We start from the raw sequence: 24193 nt of genomic DNA on the forward strand, positions 1-24193 counted from the left end.
CATGGTCACCTCTGCTGATGAGCTCTGCACTCACCTGCAGCTTGCCACACTAGCCGAACAGGAAATTGAAATTCAAAAGTTTGCAGGCCTTTTCCTGTCTACCTGGTCAGTGCATCTGAGTTGAGACTGCTGTCCAGAGCGGTCACAATGGAGCACTCTGGGACAGCTCCCGGAGGCCAATACCATCTTAATTGCGTCCACAGTACCCCAAATTCGACCCAGCAAAACAGATTTCAGCGCTAATCCCCTTGTCGGGGGTGGAGTAAGGAAATCGATTTTAAGAGCCCTTTAAGTCAAAAAAAAAAAAAAAAAGGGGCTTCGTCATGTGGACAGGTGCAGGGTTGCATCATTTTAATGCTGCTAAATTTGACCTCAACTCCTAGTGTAGACCAGGGCTTAGAATACTTTACCCAAAACCTGCTGCTCTGCTTCACGGGTGTACTAGTCTATGTCCTGGTCTACACGGGAGGGGGGAGGGGGAAAGAAATCGATCTAAGATATGCAACTTCAGCTACAAGAATAGTGTAGCTGAAGTCGACGTACCCTAGATGGACTTAGAATCACTTACTTTGCATCCTCGTGGCACGAGATCGACAGCCTCTGCTCCCCCGTCGACTCTGCTTCCGCCTCTCGCCCTGGTGGAGTTCCGGAGTCGACAGCAGAGTGATCTGGGATCGATTTATCATGTCTACACTAGATGAGATAAATCAATCCCCGATAGATCGATCGCTACCTGCTGATCCAGCGGGTAGTGTAGACGTGGCCTAACAGGCGTTCATTAGGGCAGCCAGAGATTGGTCAGACATTTCAAATACACCTTTACTGTTGTCAATTTGCACAGTGTGCAAAGTGAGTTAGGGCTGACTGTTACACAACTGATTGAATATACAGCCAACCAGAATTCCACTTGGAATTTCTGCTGGAAAATAAGACTGATACCAAAATACCGTGCGAGACAAAAAACCATCAAGAATGGAAACAGTTTACCGAAAAGAAAATCATTGAGTAGATTTGAGATTCTCTAGAGTTTGAGTCATCTGAGGAGCTGATGAATGAAGTTAGCTCTGACCAAGCCTGTGGTGGTGGTGTTTGGAGTTCAAATACTGACAGTTTACCTGAACAGCAAGTACTAGTGAAAAGCAGAGGAGCCATGGGAAGTAAATATTTTAAAGAGAGTCTAGTCATAGAGAAAGAACACAGATTCCTATATTTTGGATTACAGGTTTAAGAGCTATTCAATTAGTTCAGATTGAACACCTCCTACAAATCAATTTACCTCCCAAAAGAGGCAGAAGAAAACATGCAGAAAAGCCAGAACCAGAGAGACCAAAACATAACAGACTGAAAAACATTTATTCAGCAACCTGTGAAGAGAGCAAGAGGGGAGACTACAGCACTATGGGTAGAAAGACAGATTTTCAGCTTCCAATTAGTGAAAATGCAACAGAGGTAACACTTTGTAGCTGTCAAAGTCCAACCTTAAGAGTGGTAAAAAACCTTCTATGAGTCTTCCAAAATTTCTCAGGACATTTTCAGGGATCTACCCTTTGAAGTCAGTTCTACACTTGAGAATTCTGACATTGCAAATACTTGTGACATCTTCACACAACAGTTTGCAATAATGAACAATTGCTCCTATTTGAAACAAGGCTTATCACTTCTCCTGCCCCAAGTCACTCAGCATTTTTGCAAAGACAGCATATACCATTAGTGCTCATGCTGCAGCTCCACCATGGGAACTGATTTTCCTAGCAGTGTTCCACAATATCCCTGCAAGCACTCCAGTAAACAATATGTGCAATATCACTGTGAGAGATATGGCAAACAGGTATATCTCGAGACCTCTGTATTTAACATTAGGAACGTTATCTGTATATTTGAGTGAGTCCTTGAAAGCATGAAAAACGTCAGAGTCTATTATATTGAAATAGACCAGGTGATATGGGCATGCATGATACAAAAGTCTGTGAATGTTCTAAGTATTTGTCTGTTCCTGGCTCACCGGGTGGTTTCCCTGTGGAATCACAATGGATGATCAACGTAAAATCCCAAGGCTGGTTATGCAGATACCCAGTGTTTGACTCCTGACCACTTGGGGAAAGGAGCAGTGACTGGTTGTACATGTTTCAGGAGGCTTAGAAACTAAAAACAGGAGGTTTTGGATATAAAAACAGAGTTTGAACAGACAGAGGGGGCTTCTTGGGCTACAAATGGACATGACCTGATAACCAAGAGAGGCAAAGCCTGATTGAAAGATCTGAAAGACTTTGGAACTTAACAGGGATTCCAATTCCTGTAAGAAGTGATGGCAGGGGTGGGGGCTTCTGGTAAATTTAACAGGCATTTAATCCTTTTATTGTTTTACATGTTTTCAAGGTTTTTTTTATCCTAAAATAAATGTACTCTGCTCTGAAAGAGCTGTTTGACTACTTGGAACTACTGGCACACACTGGTCAAAGCCCTGGAAAAGAAAGCAACACGCAGGTGCTGGACTCAGACTTCTGGAGATAAAGGGGGCTGCAAGTCTAAACCCCCTGGGTTAAGAGGCGGAGGGATATGTGTCCCTGCCCAGAGAATGGTGATGGCTAGAGGCCTAAGAAGGGATTCCTTGAGCAGACCACAGAGGTCAAAGGTTTAGTTAGCCCAAAACTGTGACAATCACCTATACGCCTCATGATTCATATTGAACTACAATAACTTCAAATATGCATCAAATAATAGTTTTCCATTTTATAAAGTGCAATGCATTCAATCCTAAAGCTTTTCTGGATTAAAAAATAAAGGCTATTTTAATGTAATACGGACATTTAATTTTACAAAATACATACTACTGTATACATTAAAAATGTTAATGCATATGAATCACTTTTTAAATTGTTACAGCACCTCTTCAATAGTGAAATGGTATTCCCACCAATCCCTGCTTCAGGGACTTGCGCTGACAACTGTGGAATGCGTACCTACAATGCTCTGGTTCAGCAGCAGTTGGAGGGACCAATGCAAGTGATCTCATAAGACAGGTTTACATCAGCTAGAATTGCTCATGTGGCACTGCATGGTTATAAATTACAACAGTTCAAGGGAACTACTGTAAATTGTAACTGTGCAAAGGGAAATTAAAATGCTGCTCAGCAAAAACAAGAATATTGTCTCTTAAGCTGTAAAGAGGGTAGTGTTTGACAATTTACTAATAATTAAGTTTTAAGATAAAAGGCTCTGTTAATCAGCCTTTTCCAGAAACTGACCATGTATTTTTATAGGTTATCTGCTTTGTTTCCCAGTATACATGCGCTACTGCAGAATTCATTTTTCAGAGCTACTGGTGAGCGTTTATTGGTGGCTTGGAGACTGGGGTCTGTTTCCAACTGTCAAATTGTATTAAAAGACAGGTACAAATACATTAAATATTTAGCTTATACGATATTGATAGAACATGTTTCCTAAACTTTGTAGAGGATGTGCTATGCAGTGTAGTTTTGATTTAGCTTATTAGACACTCACTGTTAAACTAAAAAAATTTTCTCCAAAAATTGTGGTTCTGATTCATATACGATATCAGATTAAGTTTCAGGACTGGAAGTTAGTATCCAACAAGGCTGAAAGAAAAAAGAAAAAGAAAAGAAAAGAAAAATAGAACCATATTCCTAATCACTAACGATGTCCCAGAGAGCAGTAGAGACTTGCACTGCTTTAGGCATTAGTGATGCAGTCAGCTAAGGAAACTCAAAAGCCTGAATTTGGGTTGACAGGTAAGTAAAAGAATTTTCAAATATTTCGTTTCACATTTTGTTTGTAAGCGCTAGTGACAGTAGCTTTAGAATTTATGAAAGCATATTCATTTATTTTAAAAAGCAGATGACGCCTAAAAAAGTTTGGAAAGAATTCTACTTAGAAACAGTCGTCTCTATGTTGTCTTCCCTCTCTACGTTAGAGCTATCTACTTTAAAAGGATCTTCACTTCTACTCCTGCTTCCTATGCCCTAACTCAAGACTTAGGGCCAGATCCTGGGTGGCAGCAGCAAAAAAGGTACAGAGTTGCTGTAATAGAGCAACTGGAGATTGGGGAATTTCCAAGTTGTATAAGATTGGCAGAGATGACTCTAGAGTACTTGCTCTAGGTTTGGCCAGGGACAGAAGGGGAAGCTGAACATATCATGCTTTGGCCATCCCGGGCCTACAAAATGAACCTGGAGGAAAAAAACCAGAGGAGATCTGATGGGAAAAGGGAGAAGGAAATGGGCCACAGAATAAATTAACTGAACTGGTAGAGAAGAGATGACCGAGCAGATGAACTTGTATGTGAAGGAAGGGAACAGGTGAAACTCCAGCAGTAGGCATAGTTGTGTGGGATGGGGAGCAAGACCCCAGCAGGAACAGCATATGGGGGATACGTAAAGGAAAGAGGGGGTTGAAGGTGGGAAAGAATAGCAAGTGAGTTACTCAGGAAATCCTCAACCCAAGCAGCAGCCACAGGTGATGTGGGGATTAGGAGCTCACTTTTTGGACCTAGTTTTACTACTAAACATAGGTCAATACCAGTGGGATATATTGTATAGTTATCTTAATGTGGATGTCAATAGCTGCTAGATTGTGTCTGTTATCGAAGAGATGGAGCGGAAGAGAACTGGAATGTCATTTCAGTTGTGCAGTAACATTTAAATCCTCTCCAAGAAGGACCACTTAAAATATTTTTACTGTTACTCTAGTCTAAAATGGAGTAACCTGTACTGGGAAGAGAGCCAGAAATTTTTTTAAAATAAGTAATTAAAATAGGGAAGGTTCCTTGATTAGTATTAATCTCGGAGTCTCAATATTATTTTTATACGTCCTTTATAAAAATTGTACTATCAGGTTCGAAGGTGTAGTTAATAACTCCTTTCTCAACAAGGGAAATGCAATGCTTTAATTAAAATGTGTAATCATAAATCGTTAATTTAATACAATTAAAGATTGATACTAATACATGCGAGCTGGAAATAAATCTCTTCTTTAGTAATCTGTCATGACAAGCAGCCAGGGTTTTGCTTTACCCCTGCTAAAGCTGATACCACCACTTCACCATATGGGAATTTAGCTCCCTACAGTGTTGAAGATGCAGGGATGCATCAAATGCTTTAGGACAGCATTTCTCAAATACGGCCACCATGGCTCCATGCAGCAACCATGGGCTTTTCTTGCAGCCACAGCCTCCTAGGCGATGGGGGGCGGGGGGGGGGGGGGGGGAGAGAGAGAGAGAGGAAGGAAGGACAAAGCAGCAGCCCCTCCCCCAGGGCCACCAGCAGGGGCTGGTCCCTGCAGTAGCAGGCTCCATCCCCCAGCCGCAGGCTCTCTGGCTTCAGCTCTGGGCTCACCCCCCACACATTGCCCCTGGCTCCCACTGTCTCTTCCAGTCCCCATCCATGCAGCAGGACTAGGCTTCTGCCCTGACACCCCCACTCCCCCTCACCCCAGTTGCCTCCCATCTATCTTCCCCCATGACTCCATGGCCCCCTACTCTCCTCCCCATCTAAGGCTTAATTTGTCCCCTGGCTTGCTGAGGCTGAGTAGGTCTGCTTGAAAGGTGATATTAAATATACAGATACCACTTTTCACAGCAGCAGACCTACTAGCTAGCAAGTCTAAAAAAAACACAACCAAAAAAGCAAAACATGCAAAGCACCTTATTTGTGTTTCTATTCTGTTTAGGCCAGTAAAGAACAGAGAGACAACTGTACATTAATTTTTAATTACCAAGTCTGCAAAAAAAAAAACCTGTATAAATAAATTACAATGATTTGGACATGTATGCGTGCATATTTATTTGTTTTTCCTAAAGTTAAGTATTTTAAGAAAAATTGTCACCTGCCACCAGCAAGAGTTGGTGGCCGCACTTTGAGGCCACCTAAAAATTTGTTGGGAGAACCCCTGAACACAGCACCATGAATAGAGTTTTTGATGGTAAACTGTCAATTTATCTTTAAAACGTTAATGGCTTTGTATAAAGATGCACTTCCAAGTTCTACTTTTTAAAATATTTGTGCACTGAGCTCTCAGAAAACAATTCCTTGCTTTCTTTTGAGCTCTGGAAATACAATGTTGCAGAAGGCTGAAACAAGCAGCAGCTCTCCAAAACCTCAACTGAAAAGCAGGAAGGGAATAGTGAGCCAAAGAGAAAAGAAGGAAAAAGGCAAATAGCTGAAGCCTAACCACTTCCATTAAAAAAAGTTGCACAAAGCTTGCAGAAGTCTGCATTCACGATCGCATAACGGTGTATTCACAACATTATGTGCATCCTTCATTAACAATGCCCATACTATTTTAAGAGTATAATCCTGTGACAATATATTCTTTGAGCGCTATAATCAGAGCCCTGTGTATTCTGCAAGAGTATGTTGATTCTTATTCATCATTCTTACTCAGGTAGGAGAGACTGGTCAACAGACCCCCTTTCTGAACATTCTGGCATCTGGTCTCATTCCTGGCTCCATATTCTTCAGCTCCTGACCTCTCCCTTACTATCTTTAGGACAAACCTCTATATCCTCCCTTTCCAGGTTTTCCCCATACCCATTCCAACACCTGTATCTTCTCCCTATGATCAATGGAAAGGTCTCACCTACTCAGGAGGAAAGCCAAAAGCATTTGATATATGCTTGGAACCCCTAAACTAGTGATGCCCAAACTTTTGCCAGGGGCTGAGAGTGGGAGCCAAGGGCTGGGGCCAGAGCAAAGCTGGGGATGGGACAGGGCAGGGCTGGGTGACGCTCCCTCCCTGCCCCCACCGCACCTCCTGGGGGGTACGCCTCATACTTTGAGGACCATTGCCCTAAACTATGACTAAGTAGCCCAATCCCTACAAATGAAGAGCTGTAACTAAAAGTCACAAGAAAAGCTAAACTGTAGTAAAAGTGAGAGGTATTAAACATATTTGCAAAGAGGCCTGTTAAAGGGAAAAAAAACTGTACAGAAAAATGACTGCTAGAAACCAAACTAACAATCATCACCAAGTGTTTACGCACATGGATAAACTGGAAAATAAATTGTTAAAAAAAATTTAATTTCTAATCTGTGGTGCATAATACTCAAATATATATATTTTGCTAGAAAATAAATGTTCATAACAATTATATTTCCTTAAGTGACTAAGACAAGCTGGGCCAAAGACCATAGAGTGGAAAAGCCATTAATTTAAATAGTTTATGCTGTACCAGATTTTAAGATTACAAAACAAAAATACGCTTAAAATTATAGCAAATCCTGCTTAACAAAGTACAGAGGAAAATTCTCCTAGGTTGTTAATTTTCTTCAAGATCATTTATACTAGTCCAGATGTTTGGGTTATAATTTCTCCCAACGAAGCATCTGGATTTGTATAGAAGTTCAATGAGAGAAAACATACTGTGGAACCATCTGGTAGAAAGTAATCTCCTTTGCAAGATACACTTGTTCTTCGAGTGCTAGGCATCGGAGACAATTCTAATGAATTATTAGCTTTTTTACACTCCTTGGTGCTTTAATTCTACCTATGCATATTTATCATTGCTGCAAAACAGCGGTTTTACAGCAACAGGAGTATTAGGAAGAGGAACAAACCTATATTGATAAATACATAAATGAGCACACCCCACCGTCACTTGAGGCTTTCCTAGTTCATACCTCAGGAAATGTCCCTGTTCCTCTTAAACAAAGACACTGGACTCCTTGCTCCATTTCATACGTTATATGCTACAGAATGTCAGATATAAGTGGGAAAAGATGTCACTTTGATTTGGAGCACAAAGCTTATAGCCCATACATTAGCCTAGACCAGGGGGTGGCCAACATCTGGCTCTGGAACCACATGCGACTCCTTATATAGGCACCGACTCCAGGGCTGGAGCTACAGGTGCCAACTTTCCAAGGTGCCGGGGATACTCACTGCTCATCCACAGATCCTGTCCCCACTCCACCCCTTCCCGCCTCCTCCCCAGAGCCTGCCGTGTCCTTGTTCCCCCCCGCCAGCCTCCTGCAGGCCACAAAACAGCTGATTGGGAGGTGCAGGGAGGGAGAGGGAAGTGCTGATCAATGGAGCTGCCAGTGGGCAGGAGGTACTGGGAGCCAGTGGGGTTGGCTGATGTGGGGCTGCTGATGTATTACTGTGGCTCCTTGGCAATGTACATTGGTAAATTCTGGCTCCTTCTCAGGCTCAGGTTGGCCACCCCCGGCCTAGACAGACTGTTACACAAAAGAAACACAATCTCTATCCAAAAAGCCTGTCTCCCCCTCCCCCCACCAATCTGAAGCTAAAATGACCTGCTCCTGATTGAAGATGCAACACTGGGCTCATGTGTTCAGTATCACTTTCCAATGGGGAGTGCATACCACCTGCCAGTCCCACCAGTGGAGAGAACTGGAGCACCTCCTGTTCAAGAGCCTTCTTCCAACAAATGAATCTGTACCCAGGGAATAGCTTATAGCAAGAGCAGGCACAGATCAAATGTAGATAGAATATTTTAGGACCAAGCCTCAGCAAAACAGGTATTTTTACTCGCAAGGTGGGCTAGAGTTCAGAAAGTTGAAGTTTTCAGAACTAAAGCAAATCCATATTTTGCATAATAATTCTCTCCTTTCCTGGGTAAAAGCCTCCGTCAGAAAAATTCACAGTCCCAGCTTCTTATAGTTTTGGATTTTTTACTTTGGCAACAAACATTATTGCAATACCTGGAGGTAGGGTCTCCACACTTTGTGCTTTGTCTTCCCCATTGTTACTGTGAGGGTCTCTCTTTTTTAGTGCATCAATGTCATTTGGGTCCTCCTGAAAAGCAAACAAAAAAAAAACTTAAAACCATTTCTTAAATTGGTATGATTAATTTATATTAATTTTCTGTATTTTCAAAAGGTATGACTAGTCACTTTTAGTCTTTGGCACTAACATGGCCTTTAGACCCCTTTAAGGATATCAAAACCTCAAGAGATTTGTTTTAGGCACCAAGGGAGAGAATGGCAAATTCCCCAATTTTTCCAAAAATAGGAAAATAAAACAGGGTTCTAGACATTGGATCAAACATTTTAACATCTGTGGCAACTACTTACTGGAAGAAATGTCTTGTTCTCAAATAGAAAATTTATTAGGAAATGTGAACCTAAATGTAATCTGTGATACTGAAGTTTGTTTCTACAAAGTCGTGATGGCAAAGTATGACTAAAACAAAAGCTAAATAGTGTATGTCCATCAGTTTTGACATTCAGAGCACTAGCTTTTATTATAAATATTCAAGTAATAAATAATACATAGCTAAGTTATTAATTATCATATTCTGCGAAGTGGCTTTCTGATACAAAAACTTTTGAAAGGGCCTTAGCAAGTTGCCCTTTACAGGCACCCATTTTGGCAGAACCCACGCTGATAGCAGATTTTCAAATAGTTCCACTGGATTTCTGACTATAGTAATAGTGAAAAATACTAACATTTAGTGAAAAAGCAATGTCTTTTTGAATTCCAGTAAAGATATTGATAAATACAGGATGAAAGTTCACTAACAGCCCCATTTTTTTTCCTGCTTCATCACACAGAGAACTCATAATCATGTGTTCATGTTACCATACAAACAACTGATGTCAATTCAGCATTAGGATACATCACAGAATCAAGTTGGAAGAGAAAGTCGGATAACAGGAAGCATTTATTTTAAAAGACTATATTTGGTAATAGGTATATTACGACAGTGAGGTTTTACTATGAAGTGTCTATGGAAAAGCCTGTATTCTACACATCTGCACTATTTATTCAGTCAGCTGCTCTTATTAGCCCTCCAGAGTCAACACAATTAAGGAAGATTCTATTCCTTCTCTTGAATTACAGTTATTTGCTAAGTCTCAATTAGAGAGTCAGTTTCCCCTGTGAAAACCCACTAAGGGCAGGATTTGCCCTGCAGAATCTTTAATATTGATGGTGGCATGTGAGAAGGAATGAACCAAGCTTGACACTCAGAGTCAAAGCTAAGCAAGCAAGGGCGGCTGAAACACTTGTTAACAGAATATATTTGATCTGAACCATGTTGGAAGGCAGACATTGACATTAGCTATAAAATAGTTAAAAATTTGTAAGGGAACTCAAGGGCAGGCGTAGTTGGTGAAACTACTTTTCGCTTAATACTGTTTAGATTTCAATTGTGTGTCCCTATAAAGGAGAAATATCCTATCCTTCAATGAAAATTCAGAGTACACATCCGTCAAAGCATTTCTAAAGCTCCCACTCACTGTAGTTTACCAGTGCCAAATTCAAAATTAAGTACTTTGTGTGCAAAGTTTACATGCATTGCTGCTTAAGCATAAGTATATTTTTAGAGGGCTTTTTGATGCTGGTTTTGTTTTTTTAAACAGCCACTACCCATGCAAATACTGAAAAAAGCTGCAAGTCCAAACTGAGATTTTATAGATTCAGAACAGATTGGAGTAAACGATGCTCATCAGAAATTTGATTATTCAGAATTCCTTGGCCGTTTACAAGAGTCACATACTTTGGGGTAAGCTATATTCTACAGCAAGAGGCTTGTTTTTACAGCACTATGGTGCAGTAGACTGGAAAACCTGGTCCAGCTACATTCAAGTTCAGTGTGCCATAGACATTTGTATTGACAATGTACAACTGCATCAAAGAAGCTGTAACAAAAAAAGCTGGGTAGGAGATATTTGTAGGTTTCAGCATCCAAAAAGGCATGGCAGACAGCTGGAGGCTGTGAGATAAACGTGTTAGCTCCATATACCTGATAAAGATCAGCAGTGACATAAAGAAGTTGACATTTCAATGGTCATCTTTAGGTTTTAGAATTTAAATCTCAGATGAATGATACAGTTAAATACTTTTCAAGTAGTTTGCTGGCTCAGGCAAACCTCACACTTTTCTTCAGATCAGGTAGGTTTTCTTTACAGCCATGAGAGCTAGGAAGTTTTAGTTTCTATAGTACAACTCTGCAGTAAGGAGTGGATTCTGCAGTACATTCCATGGCATCACAAAAATACATGGGTCCTACTTTCACATAGGTAGCTTTATTATATAATCTTAAATTCTTAAATCTTAAAGAGGTAACTAGTTATAACAGAAAAACCCATTAGTCTGCCTTGTACAAGGCACACCCAAAAACACTTAATCTCAAATACACACTTGGCACTGTGAGGCTGAATAGAGAACATTTACCCTGACAACTTTAATCTCAAGATGGTTTACAAAATATATACAGGAATTACTTCACTGAACTTTATGGGTAGAATGTGGCAGGTGTGCAAACAGTGCATAAGAGATTAGCACAGGAAGTGAATACTTAATCCAACTGAAAATTATAGGAGAATTATGGATGGGCAGAATATTAGTTATCCAAAGCACATAACTGGTCTGTGCAGTTCAGGAATATTTATTTGCAGAAATCAGATATGTAGTTCTGAAACAATGATTCATTGTTGTTAGTAAGTAAAACATCAGAAAGCCCTTGCCTCATAGTCAATACCCTTGGCATCCTTCTGCACTCATGTGTGGTTTCCCTTAAAGGCTAGCTTCCTCTGCCCCTGGCTTCTCACTCATGTTTGGAAGCTCCTCTTCCATCAGTTTCCTTCTTTCAGCTGTCCTGAAATTAACAGATGGGCAGAACTAAATTCTGTTTGTGAAGTATGTAATCTGATAACTGTATGTGTGCACAATTAGAAGTTATTAACAGTGCATCCACCTTCCTGGAACGGTTTATTTTCTTACTTTTAAAGACATCATTTCCCCCCTTTTTAAATATGTTCCTTAGCAAACATAACTACCTAGTTTTGCCTAGAAATCAGCTTTAAATTAACTTTTTTTGTGATTCTGATTTAGGTTAAGTTGGCGATCAGTTTGCTTTCCCAGGCTAAGGAAACCCCTTGGTATCAAGCCTCACTTCAAAAGAAAGGCCGATTACCTGGACTTGATTACTAATGCACCATAATATTACTACAGTTGCCAACAACTCTAAAATTTGTAAAACTATCACAACAGCAATGACTAGGAGAACTATGTTGAAAGGTGAAGAATGTTTTTACAAAATATATAAGTGTAGGTACCAAGTCCCACATGTTGAAGCCTAGAGCAAAATGTTAGAGAGCTATAACAACTTAGATTAACTGACAAGGACAAGAAGATGTACAAGCCTAACAAAGCTATAACCATTCTTCTCCTTCAGTATCTATAGCCATACATATTTATGTCAGACTCTTTCAGTGGAATAGCATTCAGTGGTAAGCGCAAGATACTGCGGGTATAGCTATGCTTGCCATAGGAGAGTATCTTAACAGATTGCTATTTGTATTCATACTCATTGCTAAGGAAAAGAGTTATATTGATTTAATCGTGCAGAAAATAGCAGGCTGGGTGTGCAAATCATTCATGCCTTCTTTCTGGCATTTGGTGACATTTAAGGCAAATAAAGTGAAAGGCCAGTTCTTATATACAAGCTCACATCAGACATGCTGGTCAGTCAATGCATGCAGGATTTTTAAGTGCAGGTTAGCAACTGGCTCAGTGGATGTCAATAATAAAAGAAGTAGGGAGACCTGGTCTCAGTGAGGTAGAAGATCTGAATTTTCAATGGCCATTTCCTGCCCAGCTGATTGGTGGGGAGAAGGAACACCTATTGGTCTGTACTATTAGCAGGCTACAGAAATAAGCTACCTCCCAAAATATTTGGAACACAGCTGTTTACACACAAATGAAAATCCATGATTCTATTACCTCTCCAATCCTGAAAAGAAAAACTGACACACAAATTAAGGCATGTTTCCTGCAATAAGTCGTTTGTCTTTTACAAACAGTGGTCAAAGCACTTATTTATTCTCAAATTATTTGACTGTGTCTATGCAAACAGATATGCATAGGCACATATGTCTATCGCAAGTGCAGGCTCAGCAACAGAAGCTATTTATATTGAGGTATCAGATACATTGGACTTGGAAAAATCTAATAAGCTAATCATAAATCTGTTTGATCCACAAGAACCTGGAGTTATCCGATACTACCGTGAGTGTGCCAAGACAGCTTCAGTAGGAAAAAATAATACAATTCTACACATCTCCACAGGAAAAAACAACAAAAAACAAGAGGGTCATGGACATAGTGACTGTGAGCATTAATACTTGCAAATTGTTAGTAGCATGGTAACAGTGTAACAAAAGAAAGATCTGTCTAGCTAATTTTCAGACTTTAGAGCAGCTCCTATATTTATTAGTAACTGCAGAGAATGGCTCTTTTATAAGCACTGAATAGAAAACCTATAGCTTATTCTACATGTGCTGTATGTTCTAAATCCCCCTGTAAAGAATTGCTTAGCAAGAGGCATTCCAAATACATACAAAAGCAGGTGACAAATAAGATATCCAGAAATAGAACCCAAGGACTGTTTAGCCAAAAGCCCTATTCCACAGGTCCAAGTTACATCATTTGTTTCTCACCGTATATATATTCCTATATATATTTTCCTACCAGAAGTTAGAATATAGAAAGTCTTTCTACATGATTTTCTATAAACAAAGGTTTTCAATATGATAGTTACAGACATGATTACAGTGGTGCTTGTGATTAGACTCCCAAAGAAGTTCAGAAACAGCAATCCCAGAATCAGAAGACTGGATAAAATACTTTGCATTGGGACAGCTCCTTCAACAGCAACCATAACCCTCCTTCATTTACTAATATTTCAGAATTATAACTGTCAAACCACAACAGGATGCACGTCTGTAACAAGGTGTTAGAAATAAAATGTAAAACATCCACTGACTTTAGCAACACGGGTATGTCTACACTGCAATTAGATACCCACAGCTGGTCTGTGCCAGCGGGCTTGGACCATGGGGCTGTTTAATTGAAGTGTAGACATTTGGGCTTGGCCAGCAGCCCAAAGCTCCAAGTCCTTCTCACTTTGCAGAGTCTTAAAGCCTGAGCCTGAATGTCTACGCTGCAATTAAAAACAGTCCCTTACCTGAGCCCTGAGAGCACAAGACAGCAGACACAAGCCAGCTGTGGGTTTTTAATTGAAATGTAGACATACTTTATGACTGAATGGTATTATAAAAATTTGAAGTCCCTAAACAATGCCACCACTCTTTGAATACAAAATATTAAAATTATCCAAAGCAAACGCATGTTCTAGCTATTGTTTGTCACAATAAAAATTAAGAAATTGTTTACAAATTAAGTTTTAGCAGGAAGTCACTTAAGACTTACCTAAACAGACAAAACAATATGAATTTTAGTGTCTGGATATATGCACTTTTATTTTTTTTTAATTTACATGTATTCCAGACTTTGTGTAGGCAGTGACCTATTACAGGCATCCCTAAATTTTAGGGGACAGGGCACAAGCCAAATTACAAATTAAAGTACTGAGCAAGTGCCATATAATCTCAGTTAAAGGGGTCAGCAATCTATTTCCAATGACTGCTTAGATACTCAGGGTATGTCTACACTACGAAATTAGGTTGAATTTATGGAAGTCGATTTTTTAGAAAGCGATTTTATATAGTCAATTGTGTGTGTCCCCACAGTAATGCACTAAGCACATTAAGTTGGTGGAGTGCGTCCACAGTACCAAGGCTAGCGTCGACTTTCGGAGCATTGCATTGTGGGTAGCTATCCCACAGTTCCCGCAGTCTCTGCCGTCCATTGGAATTCTGGGTTATGCTCCCAATGCCCGATTGGGCAAAAACATAGTCGCGGGTGGTTTTGGGTACATGTCATGAGTCGTCCCTCTCTCCGTGAAAGCAACGGCTGACAATCGTTTTGCGCCTTTTTTCCATGCGGGTGCCATACTGCTTTCAGCAGCGGTGCAGTAGGTCTGCAAACCATCATGGTCATCCACCGCTTCTGCTGCAACTCTGCTCTCCTGATGCTATGAATCCACCTCGCGGTCCTCGAAATGACTGCCATCATCCATCGCTTCCGTTGGCACTCCACTCTCCTAGTGGTCTCCCAAGGCACTTCCGCTGCAACTCTGCTCGGCTGTTCTTGTCTCGGCATACCATGGCAAGTGTGCAGCCCACTCAGCTGTTGTGTCCTAACAGCAGATGGTGCAGGAGGTCTTCAAAACTGGTCATCCAACCACCGCTTCCCCTGCAGATGCCATACCACAGCAAGCATGGAGCCCGCTCATATCACTGCGGCAGTTATGAGCATTGTAAACACCTCGCGCATCATCATGCAGTATATGCAGAACCAGAACCCGCAAAAGCAGGCGAGGAGGTGATGGCAGTGCAGTGACAAGAGTGATGAGGACACGGACACAGACTTCTCTCAAAGCACGGACCCCAGCAATTTGGCCATCCTGGTGGCAATGGGGCAGTCTCATGCCATGGAACACTGATTCTGGGCCCGTGAAAACCACAGATTGGTGGGACCGCACAGTGTTGCGGATCTGGGATGATTCCCAGTGGCTGCAAAACTTTCAAGTGCATAAGTGCACTTTCATGGAACTTTGTGACTTGCTTTCCCCTGCCCTGAAGCACAAGAATACCAAGATGAGAGCAGCCCTCACAGTTCACAATCGAATGGTGATAGCCCTCTGGAAGCTTGCAATGGCAGACAGCTATCAGTCACTCGGTAATCAATTTGGAGTGGGCAAATCTACTGTGGGGGCTGCTGTGATCCAAGTAGCCAATGCAATCACTGAGCTGCTACTATCAAGGGTAGTGACTCTGGAAAGTGTGCAGGTCATAGTGGATGGCTTTGCTGCAATGGGATTCCCTAACTGTGGTGGGGCCATAGACGGAACCCATATCCCTATATTGGGACTGGACCACCAAGGCAGCCAGTACATAAACCGCAAGGGGTACTTTTCAATGGTGCTGCAAGCACTGGTGGATCACAAGGGACATTTCACCAACATCAACGTGGGATGGCCAGGAAAGGTACATGACGCTTGCATCTTCAGGAACTCTCGTCTGTATGAACAGCTGCAGCAAGGGACTTACTTCCCAGACCAGAAAATAACCGTTGGGGATGTTGAAATGCCTATAGTTATTCTTGGGGACACAGCCTACCCCTTAATACCATGGCTCATGAAGCCATTCACGGGCACCCTGGACAGTAGTCAGGAGCTCTTCAACTATAGGCTAAGCTAGTGCAGAATGGTGGTAGAATGTGCATTTGGATGTTTTTTAAAAGCGCGTTGGCGCAGTTTACTGACTCTGTTAGACCTCAGCAAAACCAATATTCCCATTGTTATTACTGCTTGCTGTGTGCTCCACAATATATGTGAGAGTAAGGGGGAGACATTTATGGCGGGGTGGGAAGTTGAGGCATATGGCCTCGCCACCGATTACGCACAGCCAGACACTAGGGCAGTTAAAAAAGCACAACAGGGCACGCTGCGCATCAGAGAAGCTTTGAAAATCAGTTTCATGACTGGCCAGGCTTCGGTGTGACAGTTCTGTTTGTTTCTCCTTAATGAAAACTCACCCCCCCTTGGTTCACTCTAATTCCCTGTAAACCAACCACCCTGCCCTCCCCTCTCCCCTTCAATCACTGCTTGCAGAGGCAATAAAGTCATTGTTGTTTCAAATTCATGCATTCTTTATTAATTCATCACATAAATAGGTGGATAACTGCCAAGGTAGCCTGGGATGGGTGGGGGAGGAGGGAAGCACTGGGTGAAGTGCGGGGAGGAGGGAAGGACAAGGCCACACTGCACTTCAAAAAACTTATTGAATGCCAGCCTTCTGTTGCTTGGGCAGTCCTCTGGGGTGGAGTGGTTGGGTGCCTGGAGAGCCCCCGCCACCCGTGTTCTTGGGCGTCTGGGTGAGGAGGCTATAGAACTTGGGGAGGAGGGCGGTTGGTTACACAGGGGCTGCAGTGGTGGTCTGTGCCTTTCCTGCACCTCAACCATATGCCAGAGCATATCAGTTTGATCCTCCAGTAGCCTCAGCATTGCATCCTGCCTCCTCTCATCATGCTGCCCCCACCTTTCCTCTTGATCCCGCCACCTCTCCTGTTGCCCCCGCCATCTGTCCTCGCATTCATTTTGTGCTTTCCTGAACTCCGCCATTGTCTTCCTCCACACATTCTGCTGGGCTCTTTCAGTTTGAGTGGACAGCATGAGCTCAGAAAACATTTCATCGCAAGTGCATTTTTTTTGCCTTCTTATCTACGCTAGCCTCTGGGATGGAGATGCTAGTGGCAGCATTGAAACATTTGCAGCTGTGGGAGGAAAAAAGTAGAGTAACATTGAAAAAGACACATTGGTCATTTAAAAGGAGGGGCTGATGTTTTCGGGTTAACATGCAACACACACAACTACCTTCCCCCTCCCCCCCAATTCTCTGGGATGATCACTTCACCCCTTCCCCCCACCACGTGGCTAACAGCAGGAATGATTTCTTTTCAGCCACAGACAAACAGCCCAGCAGGAACAGCCACCTCTGAATGTCCTCTTAATAAAATTCCCCTATTTCAACCAGATGACTTTGAATGATATCACTCTCCTGAGGATAACACAGAGAGATAAAGAACGGATGTTCCTTGAATGCCAGCAAACACCGGGACCACACGCTGCCATGCTTTCTTATGCAATGATTCCAGACTATGTGCTACTGGCCTGCCGTGGTAGTGTGTCTTACCATGGAGGATGCAATAAGGCTGCCCTCCCCAAAAACCTTTTGCAAAGGCTTTCGGAGTACCTCCAGGACAGTTTCATTGAGATGTCCCTGGAGGATTTCTGCTCCATCCCCAGACATGTTAACAGACTTTTCCAGTGGCCATGAATGCATCCCAAGTCTTCAGGGCAAATCGATCATTAAACACACTTGCTTTTAAACCATGTATTATATTTACAAAGGTACACTCACCAGAGGTGCCTTCTCTGCCTTCCAGGTCTGGGAGCCTGGGTTGGGAGGGTGCTGTCTCCAGGGTGATACACAGTTCCTGGCTGTCTGAGAGAACGGTTTCTCCGCTTGCCTAATGCGCACTAATCTTCCTCCTCGTCCCCAAAATCCTCATCCCTGTTGTGTGAGACTCCCTTGCAGGAGTCCACGTACAGGTGTGGGGTAGTTGTAGGGGCACCCCCTAGAATTGCATGCAGCACATCATAGAATCAGCATGTCTGGATCTCTGACCCTGAGCAGGCGTTTGCCTCTTGGGTTTTTTGGTAGGCTTGCCTGAGCTCTAAGTTTCACACGGCACTGCTGAGGGTCCCTGTGATAGCCTCTGTCCTTCATGCCCTTAGAGATTTTTTTCAAATATTTTGGCATTTTGTCTTTTCGAACGGAGTTCTGATAGCACAGATTAGTCTCCCCATACAGCGATCAGATCCCGTACCTCCCAATCGGTCCATGCTGGAGCCCTTTAGCGATTCTGGGACTCCATGGTCACCTCTGCTGATGAAATCTGCACGGTCACCTGTGCTGATCAGCTTGCCACACTCGCCAAACAGGAAATGAAATTCAAAAGTTCGCGGGGCTTTTCCTGTCTACCTGGATGCCAGTGCATCTCAGTTGAGTGCTGTCCAGAGCGGTCACAATGGAGCACTGGGAGATAGCTCCCGGAGGCCAATAACGTCAAATTACGTCCACACTAACCCAAATTCGATCTGGAGATGTCCATTTCAGAGTTAATCCCCTCATCGGGGAGGAGTACAGAAATTGATTTTAAGAGCCCATTAAGTCAAAAAAAATGGCTTTGTTGTGTGGGTGGGTGCAGGGTTAAATCAATCTAATGCTGCTAAATTTGATCTAACCTCTTAGTGTAGGCTCAGGGTATATCTACACTGCACTCAAAAGGTGTGATTGCACCTGTGTTGGCACACCCACACAAGCTTTAATATAAAAATAGCAGTGAAGCCATGGCATGGAAGCAGTGAACCGTGCAGGCTGTGTCACTACTAAGGCACAGGGGTCTTCCTGCCATGGGGATTGTCAGCAGCTAGGTGCGAGAGGAGTGTGGTTTATGCATTTAATAAATGAAAGCACAGTACTTGATGGCATTGTGTGCATAAAGACAAGGGTTGTAAAATACGTGCCTGCCCAGAACCCTGAGTACATTAAATGTCAAAAAGCTCTATTAACAGAGAGTTAAGATGGCGCTGAGGTATCTTGCACCCTGCTATTCCAGAACACTGAGTTGAGCAAAACTTAAACTTGTGAAGACCGGGAAATACAGAGTTACGGTACACACCCATGAAATTAACTCTGCCCCTGTCCCCCATCCCCTAGAAATCCCCACCCCTCACCCCCAAATGCCAATAGCCACTGGGAATTATCTGCATGAACTCCAGGTCCACTCACTGTGTTAGGTGTAGCCTCATTGAATGGTGGAGGAATAAGTTGGAGCTGCTTGGAAGAGCTGTGAATGTGATATAAGATGATCTGGGTCATTGTGGCCCTCTGCGGGAGATGTGAGCCCCGTCTTCCCTGACCCCTCTGTGGGGGATCAAAGGAAGAAGTGCATGTGCATCTTGGGAGATCCAATATGCCTCATTTCAGTGCTGTACCGTGCAGGCTGTGTCACTACTAGGGCACAGGGGTCTTCCTGCCATGGGGATTGTCAGCAGCTAGGTGCGAGAGGAGTGTGGTTTATGCGTTTAATAAATGAAAGCACAGTACTTGATGGCATTGTGTGCATAAAGACAAGGGTTGTAAAAGAGAATGAAGGACTGGGAAAATTTAGTGGATGTGGTGTTCTTTCAGCAGAGTGGTTAAGTGTATGAGTGTAGGGCAGGTGTAGGTAAGTTCTTATTCACTACAGGGCAAAGAAATGCAAGTATGTGTTATGAGCTTATATGAGCAGTGCTCAAAAAGAGGGCAGAGTTAAGGGTGTGCGGGCATGTACCTGAACTCTGTGTCCTGGTTTTCTCTGGGCATACCTCTCAAGTGAGACACTTATGCCAGGGCACCAAATTTCAAGGCAAGCCAAGTAACTGTAGATGTTAGAGCACTTAGAAAAATCAAAGTTTAAACAGAAAGTTGGTTTTAACCTAAACTACAGCAGACATGGCATTCTGTTATAATAGTCACGTTCCTAGCCCTCACCAGGGTACACACTGCTGCATCTTCACTCTTATTTTCAGCTGCACTAGCCAGATTAAAGCTGGCATGGGTGTGCCTACACGAGCTGCAATCACACGTCCAACTGCAGTGCAGACATATCCTGTGACAATCAATTCACTGCCCTACACCAAGGCACAGAGTTAAAAACTGGATTAACCCAGTAGCAGTTCAGGTGTGGTGTAGTCTCATCTCTACCAGATACTGGCAGAGCAGAAAAATGGTTCTGTCCCACCTCAGTGAATAGGATCCGACTATAAACATACCCATGTCACTGATGCTCACAGCACCTCATTCTCCCTGTGGCTTCACTCACACATTGAAGGAAGTTGAAAAGATTGAACCCAGTGGAACACCATGAGTAAGAGCACTTGGCAAAGAAGTGCAATTGCTCACCATAATTCATCATGCTTCATTTTATAACAACTTAATCTCATTTAAATATTTCAGTTGTGTCTCCTTGCTAGTTCTCTCAAGAAGATTTCTCATAGATAGTGCTCTCCCATTCTATTTATCTGTTACCTATTGGTTACTCTAACCCTATCCTTCAAGTATATTAACCAACTCCATAAACATTCTACTCACTTAGGTTATATTTAACATTTTATATACCACTAAACCTATACAACAGCTACACGAGTCTGAGCCTTGCCAATTCCCTCAAAGTTAGTATCTGCAAATTTAAATTACATAAATATTTTTTTGAAAATATTGGTCCCAACAAAGACAGCTATGTACAGCTTCCCTGAATACCCATACCTTTAATGCTCTCTGCTCATTACATAACTATTCTTTAATTTACTACCTGCCCCATAGTTTATATAATCATGTTAACTTTGTTGAAAGTTTTTATTGGCTCCTCTCTCGACAACTCAAGCCAGCAGTTATTTCATTAAATAATCCAGTTTTTCAAGCAAATCAGCATGGATTTGTGAAAGGTAAATTATGTCTATTACACATAGTAGTTTCAAATATCCTTTAACTAGTCATAAATATCTACCTAATGCAGGATAAAGATGCCAGAGTTGCAGATCCACTGATCCTTCCAAAACCTTTATAAATATTGGGATTGTACTGTTCTCTCTGAACTGATAATTCCGCAGTATCAAAGGGCTTCCTACAAGTTAGTTAAAGGATTGACTACATGATCCTTTAAACACCTTTGAATGTAATAACTCAGCACTTGCTTCTAGAGGTAGATGGGAACAGGAAGTTGCAAAAGAAAATTCCTTTTATACATAGTGATCAGTGGAAGCTGGAAAGGGTTTTTTTTTTTTTTTTTTTTTTTTTAATTATTATGTACGTCAGGAATATCAAATCTTTGGTTTTCTGGTCCTCCAGAAAATAGGAGACTGTGTTCTCTCAGCTCTTATTTGAAAGGAATATGGTTAGTGAATGTTTATTAAAGATCCTTCTTCCCACTTATTCAAACACAAATAGAGGTTTAAAAAAATTAGTAGAAAGCCCTTCCCCTCAGTTGCTTGGGTACTTGCAGCATTACTATCCAGCTAATTCTCCAACTGTCCATAGACTGTTACAGGGAAACAGAATAGGCAATAGTTGAACTACAATATAAAAAACTAGGAGCAAAAATGAAGAGGCCGGGGGCGGGGGGGAGAAGAGGGGGAGCGGCTGCAAAAACCCCTCCAACTTTTATACATCTTTGAATAAAAGGAGATCTCATGACACAGGGAAGCAGATGGGAAGTACATTCACTCAAACCCAGCTTTACTTTCACAATATTAAGAGAAAAACAGCTCTTATAACTAGGGCTGTCAATTAATCGCAGTTAACTCAAGTGATTAACTCAAAAAAAGTAATCATGATTTTAAAAATGCATTGCGATTAATCGCCCTTTTGTTGCAGTGTTTAATAAATTTCAATTGGTATTCTATTGTTTAATATTTTGGATGTTTTTCTACATTTTTAAATATATTGATTTCAATTAAACCACAGTATACAAAGTTGACGGTGCTCACTTAATATTTTTTATTACAAATATTTGCACTGTAAAAATAATAGTATTTTTCAATTCACCAAATACAAGTACTGTAGTGCATTCTCTTTATTGTGAAAGTGCAACTTACAAAAACAAAACAATGTAAAACTTTAGAGCCTACAAGTCCACTCAGTCCTACTTGTTGTTCAGCCATGCTAAAAGGACACAGGTTTGTTTACATTTACAGGAGATAAAGCTGCCCGCTTCTTATTTACAATGTCACCAGAAAGCGAGAACAGGCATTCACATGGCACTTTTATAGCTGGTATTGCAAGGTATTTACGTGCCAGATATGCTAAACATTCATATGCCCCTTCATGTTTCAGCCACCAGTCCAGAGGACATGCTTCTCTCCTGATGATGCTCGTTAAAAAAAATAATGCATTAATTAAATTAGTGACTGAACTCCTTGGGGGAGAATTGTATGTCTCCTGCTCTGTTTTACCTGCATTCTGCCATATATTTCATGTTACAGCAATCTCGGATGATGATCAAAGCACATGTTACTCATTTTAAGAACACTTTCACTGCAGATTTGACAAATTGCAAAGAAGGTACCAATGTGAGATTGCTAAAGATAGCTACAGCATTCAAACCAAGGTTTAAGAATCTTAAATGCCTTCCAAAATCTGAGAGGGTCAAGGTATGGAGCATACTTTCAAACGTCTTAAAAGAGCAACACACTGATGCAGAAACTACAGAACTTGAACCACCAAAAAAGAAAATCAACCTTCTGCAGCTGAGTTAACTTCAGGTTTCAGATCCTTAAGAATCCCAGCCACTTAAGGACAACAGTAGGGCACTTCCCTTTCCTTCATGAATGATAAGCTGTAAACAAAAGCATACTAACATGAGTCCCCGCGTTGGTAAAATTATTTTATGACACTTTTCATTAGATAGCCTTATAACAAAATCTAAAAAATCTAATTGAATCTAAATGGCTGTTTCTGCCTCCAACCACTGCCCTTGTATTTTCCTCCATACTTCTGCATTCCAACTTTTTATAGACAAATCCCACCAAATATCCAAGTCTGATCCTAATTGTTCTAGGAGTTCCGAAGAGAAATACCACCCCCAAACAGAATGAATGTACTATGCCAGTGGAAACTTCTCTATAGGAAGTCTCTTTAAAAATCTTATGAGAAGGCAAACTTTTCCATCTAAGGTTTCATGAGCCTATCTTGAAGCTAAAGATGATCTTTCAAGACTTTTCAAGTGGGGTGGCCATGAATGAATACACAAACTGGTTTTGAGTGCTAAAAGAACTAAGCTCTCTATACAGTGCTCTGCCAAGCACAAGGTAATGTATAATGATCACCTACATTAATTTGCCTCCCCTGAAGATATAGGATTTGTCTACACTACAGGTTGTCACCATAATTTATGTCACTCAGGGGTGTCAACAGGCCATCCCCCAAATAACGTCAGTTACACTGACCTAAGCATCAGCGTGTATAGCACTATGTCAGCTACCACCTCAAGGGGAAGTGGTTTTATTACGTCAATAAGGCAGAAAGCATCTTCACGAGACACATTATAGTGCTTCTACTGTAGCCTCGCCCTTAGAGATTTCTACACTCATTTCAAAATCCAGTAACAAGAGCAAAATTAAATAGTTTCAAACATGCAAAAAAGTTTTTTTTTCCCATCCCACCCTCTGGGCACTCCCTTTTCTCTCATTAGCCTTTGATTAGGGCCTCCAAAGGTTATGAATTAAGTCATTAAATATTCCTTTTGATAAGGGGTAGTGCCAGCAATATGTTGTCCAAAATTTTGCTAAAGATGTACAGCCAGATTACAATGGGATTACCTACACCTGGTTAGGTGATCTTATTCAGAGAAATATGGGAATGAACTAGTGATAGAGACACTTTTCTGGAGTATTTTAAAATGCCATCTTTAATTAAAAAAAGCACACCTCAGCTTGAAGAGGCTAAACCAGTATAAAACAGCTTCAAAATTGGTAGGATCTACAATCGGTCAGAGTGAAGAGAGATGCCTATTGCATCAAGGTCACTCAATAGATAAGCAGGACAAGGAGTTCCTCACTACTCCATATGCAGTTTTCCCATTAGATGTCTAGAGGGAGAAACGTGCTGAATTTGTGTTTAACTCATTTTTGTTATTTAATTTTCATTGAGTCAATAAGCTAGGTTGGTGAGCTATTCAGATGTGGACAAGCAATCTGTTTTTA

The 24193-nt window shown here is 41.6% G+C and overlaps 1 protein-coding gene across 3 annotated transcripts in view; it reads right to left on the reverse strand.

The window, feature by feature from the left end:
* The window catches only part of GALNT2 (polypeptide N-acetylgalactosaminyltransferase 2), a 147401-nt gene that overhangs the window by 71159 nt on the left and 52049 nt on the right, over window positions 1-24193 (reverse strand). For all 3 annotated transcript variants that reach the window (XR_006280084.1, XM_038396114.2, XM_043511346.1), the window contains one exon: window positions 8679-8772. Coding sequence is in view for 2 of the 3 variants with exons in the window: in XM_038396114.2 (XP_038252042.1) it covers window positions 8679-8772 (94 nt within the window). In the remaining variant the exon portion in view is untranslated. The remainder of the gene's footprint in view (window positions 1-8678; window positions 8773-24193) is intronic.

This window comes from Dermochelys coriacea, chromosome 3 (assembly GCF_009764565.3).
Source record: "Dermochelys coriacea isolate rDerCor1 chromosome 3, rDerCor1.pri.v4, whole genome shotgun sequence".
In the NCBI taxonomy this organism is placed as follows: Eukaryota; Metazoa; Chordata; order Testudines; family Dermochelyidae; genus Dermochelys; species Dermochelys coriacea.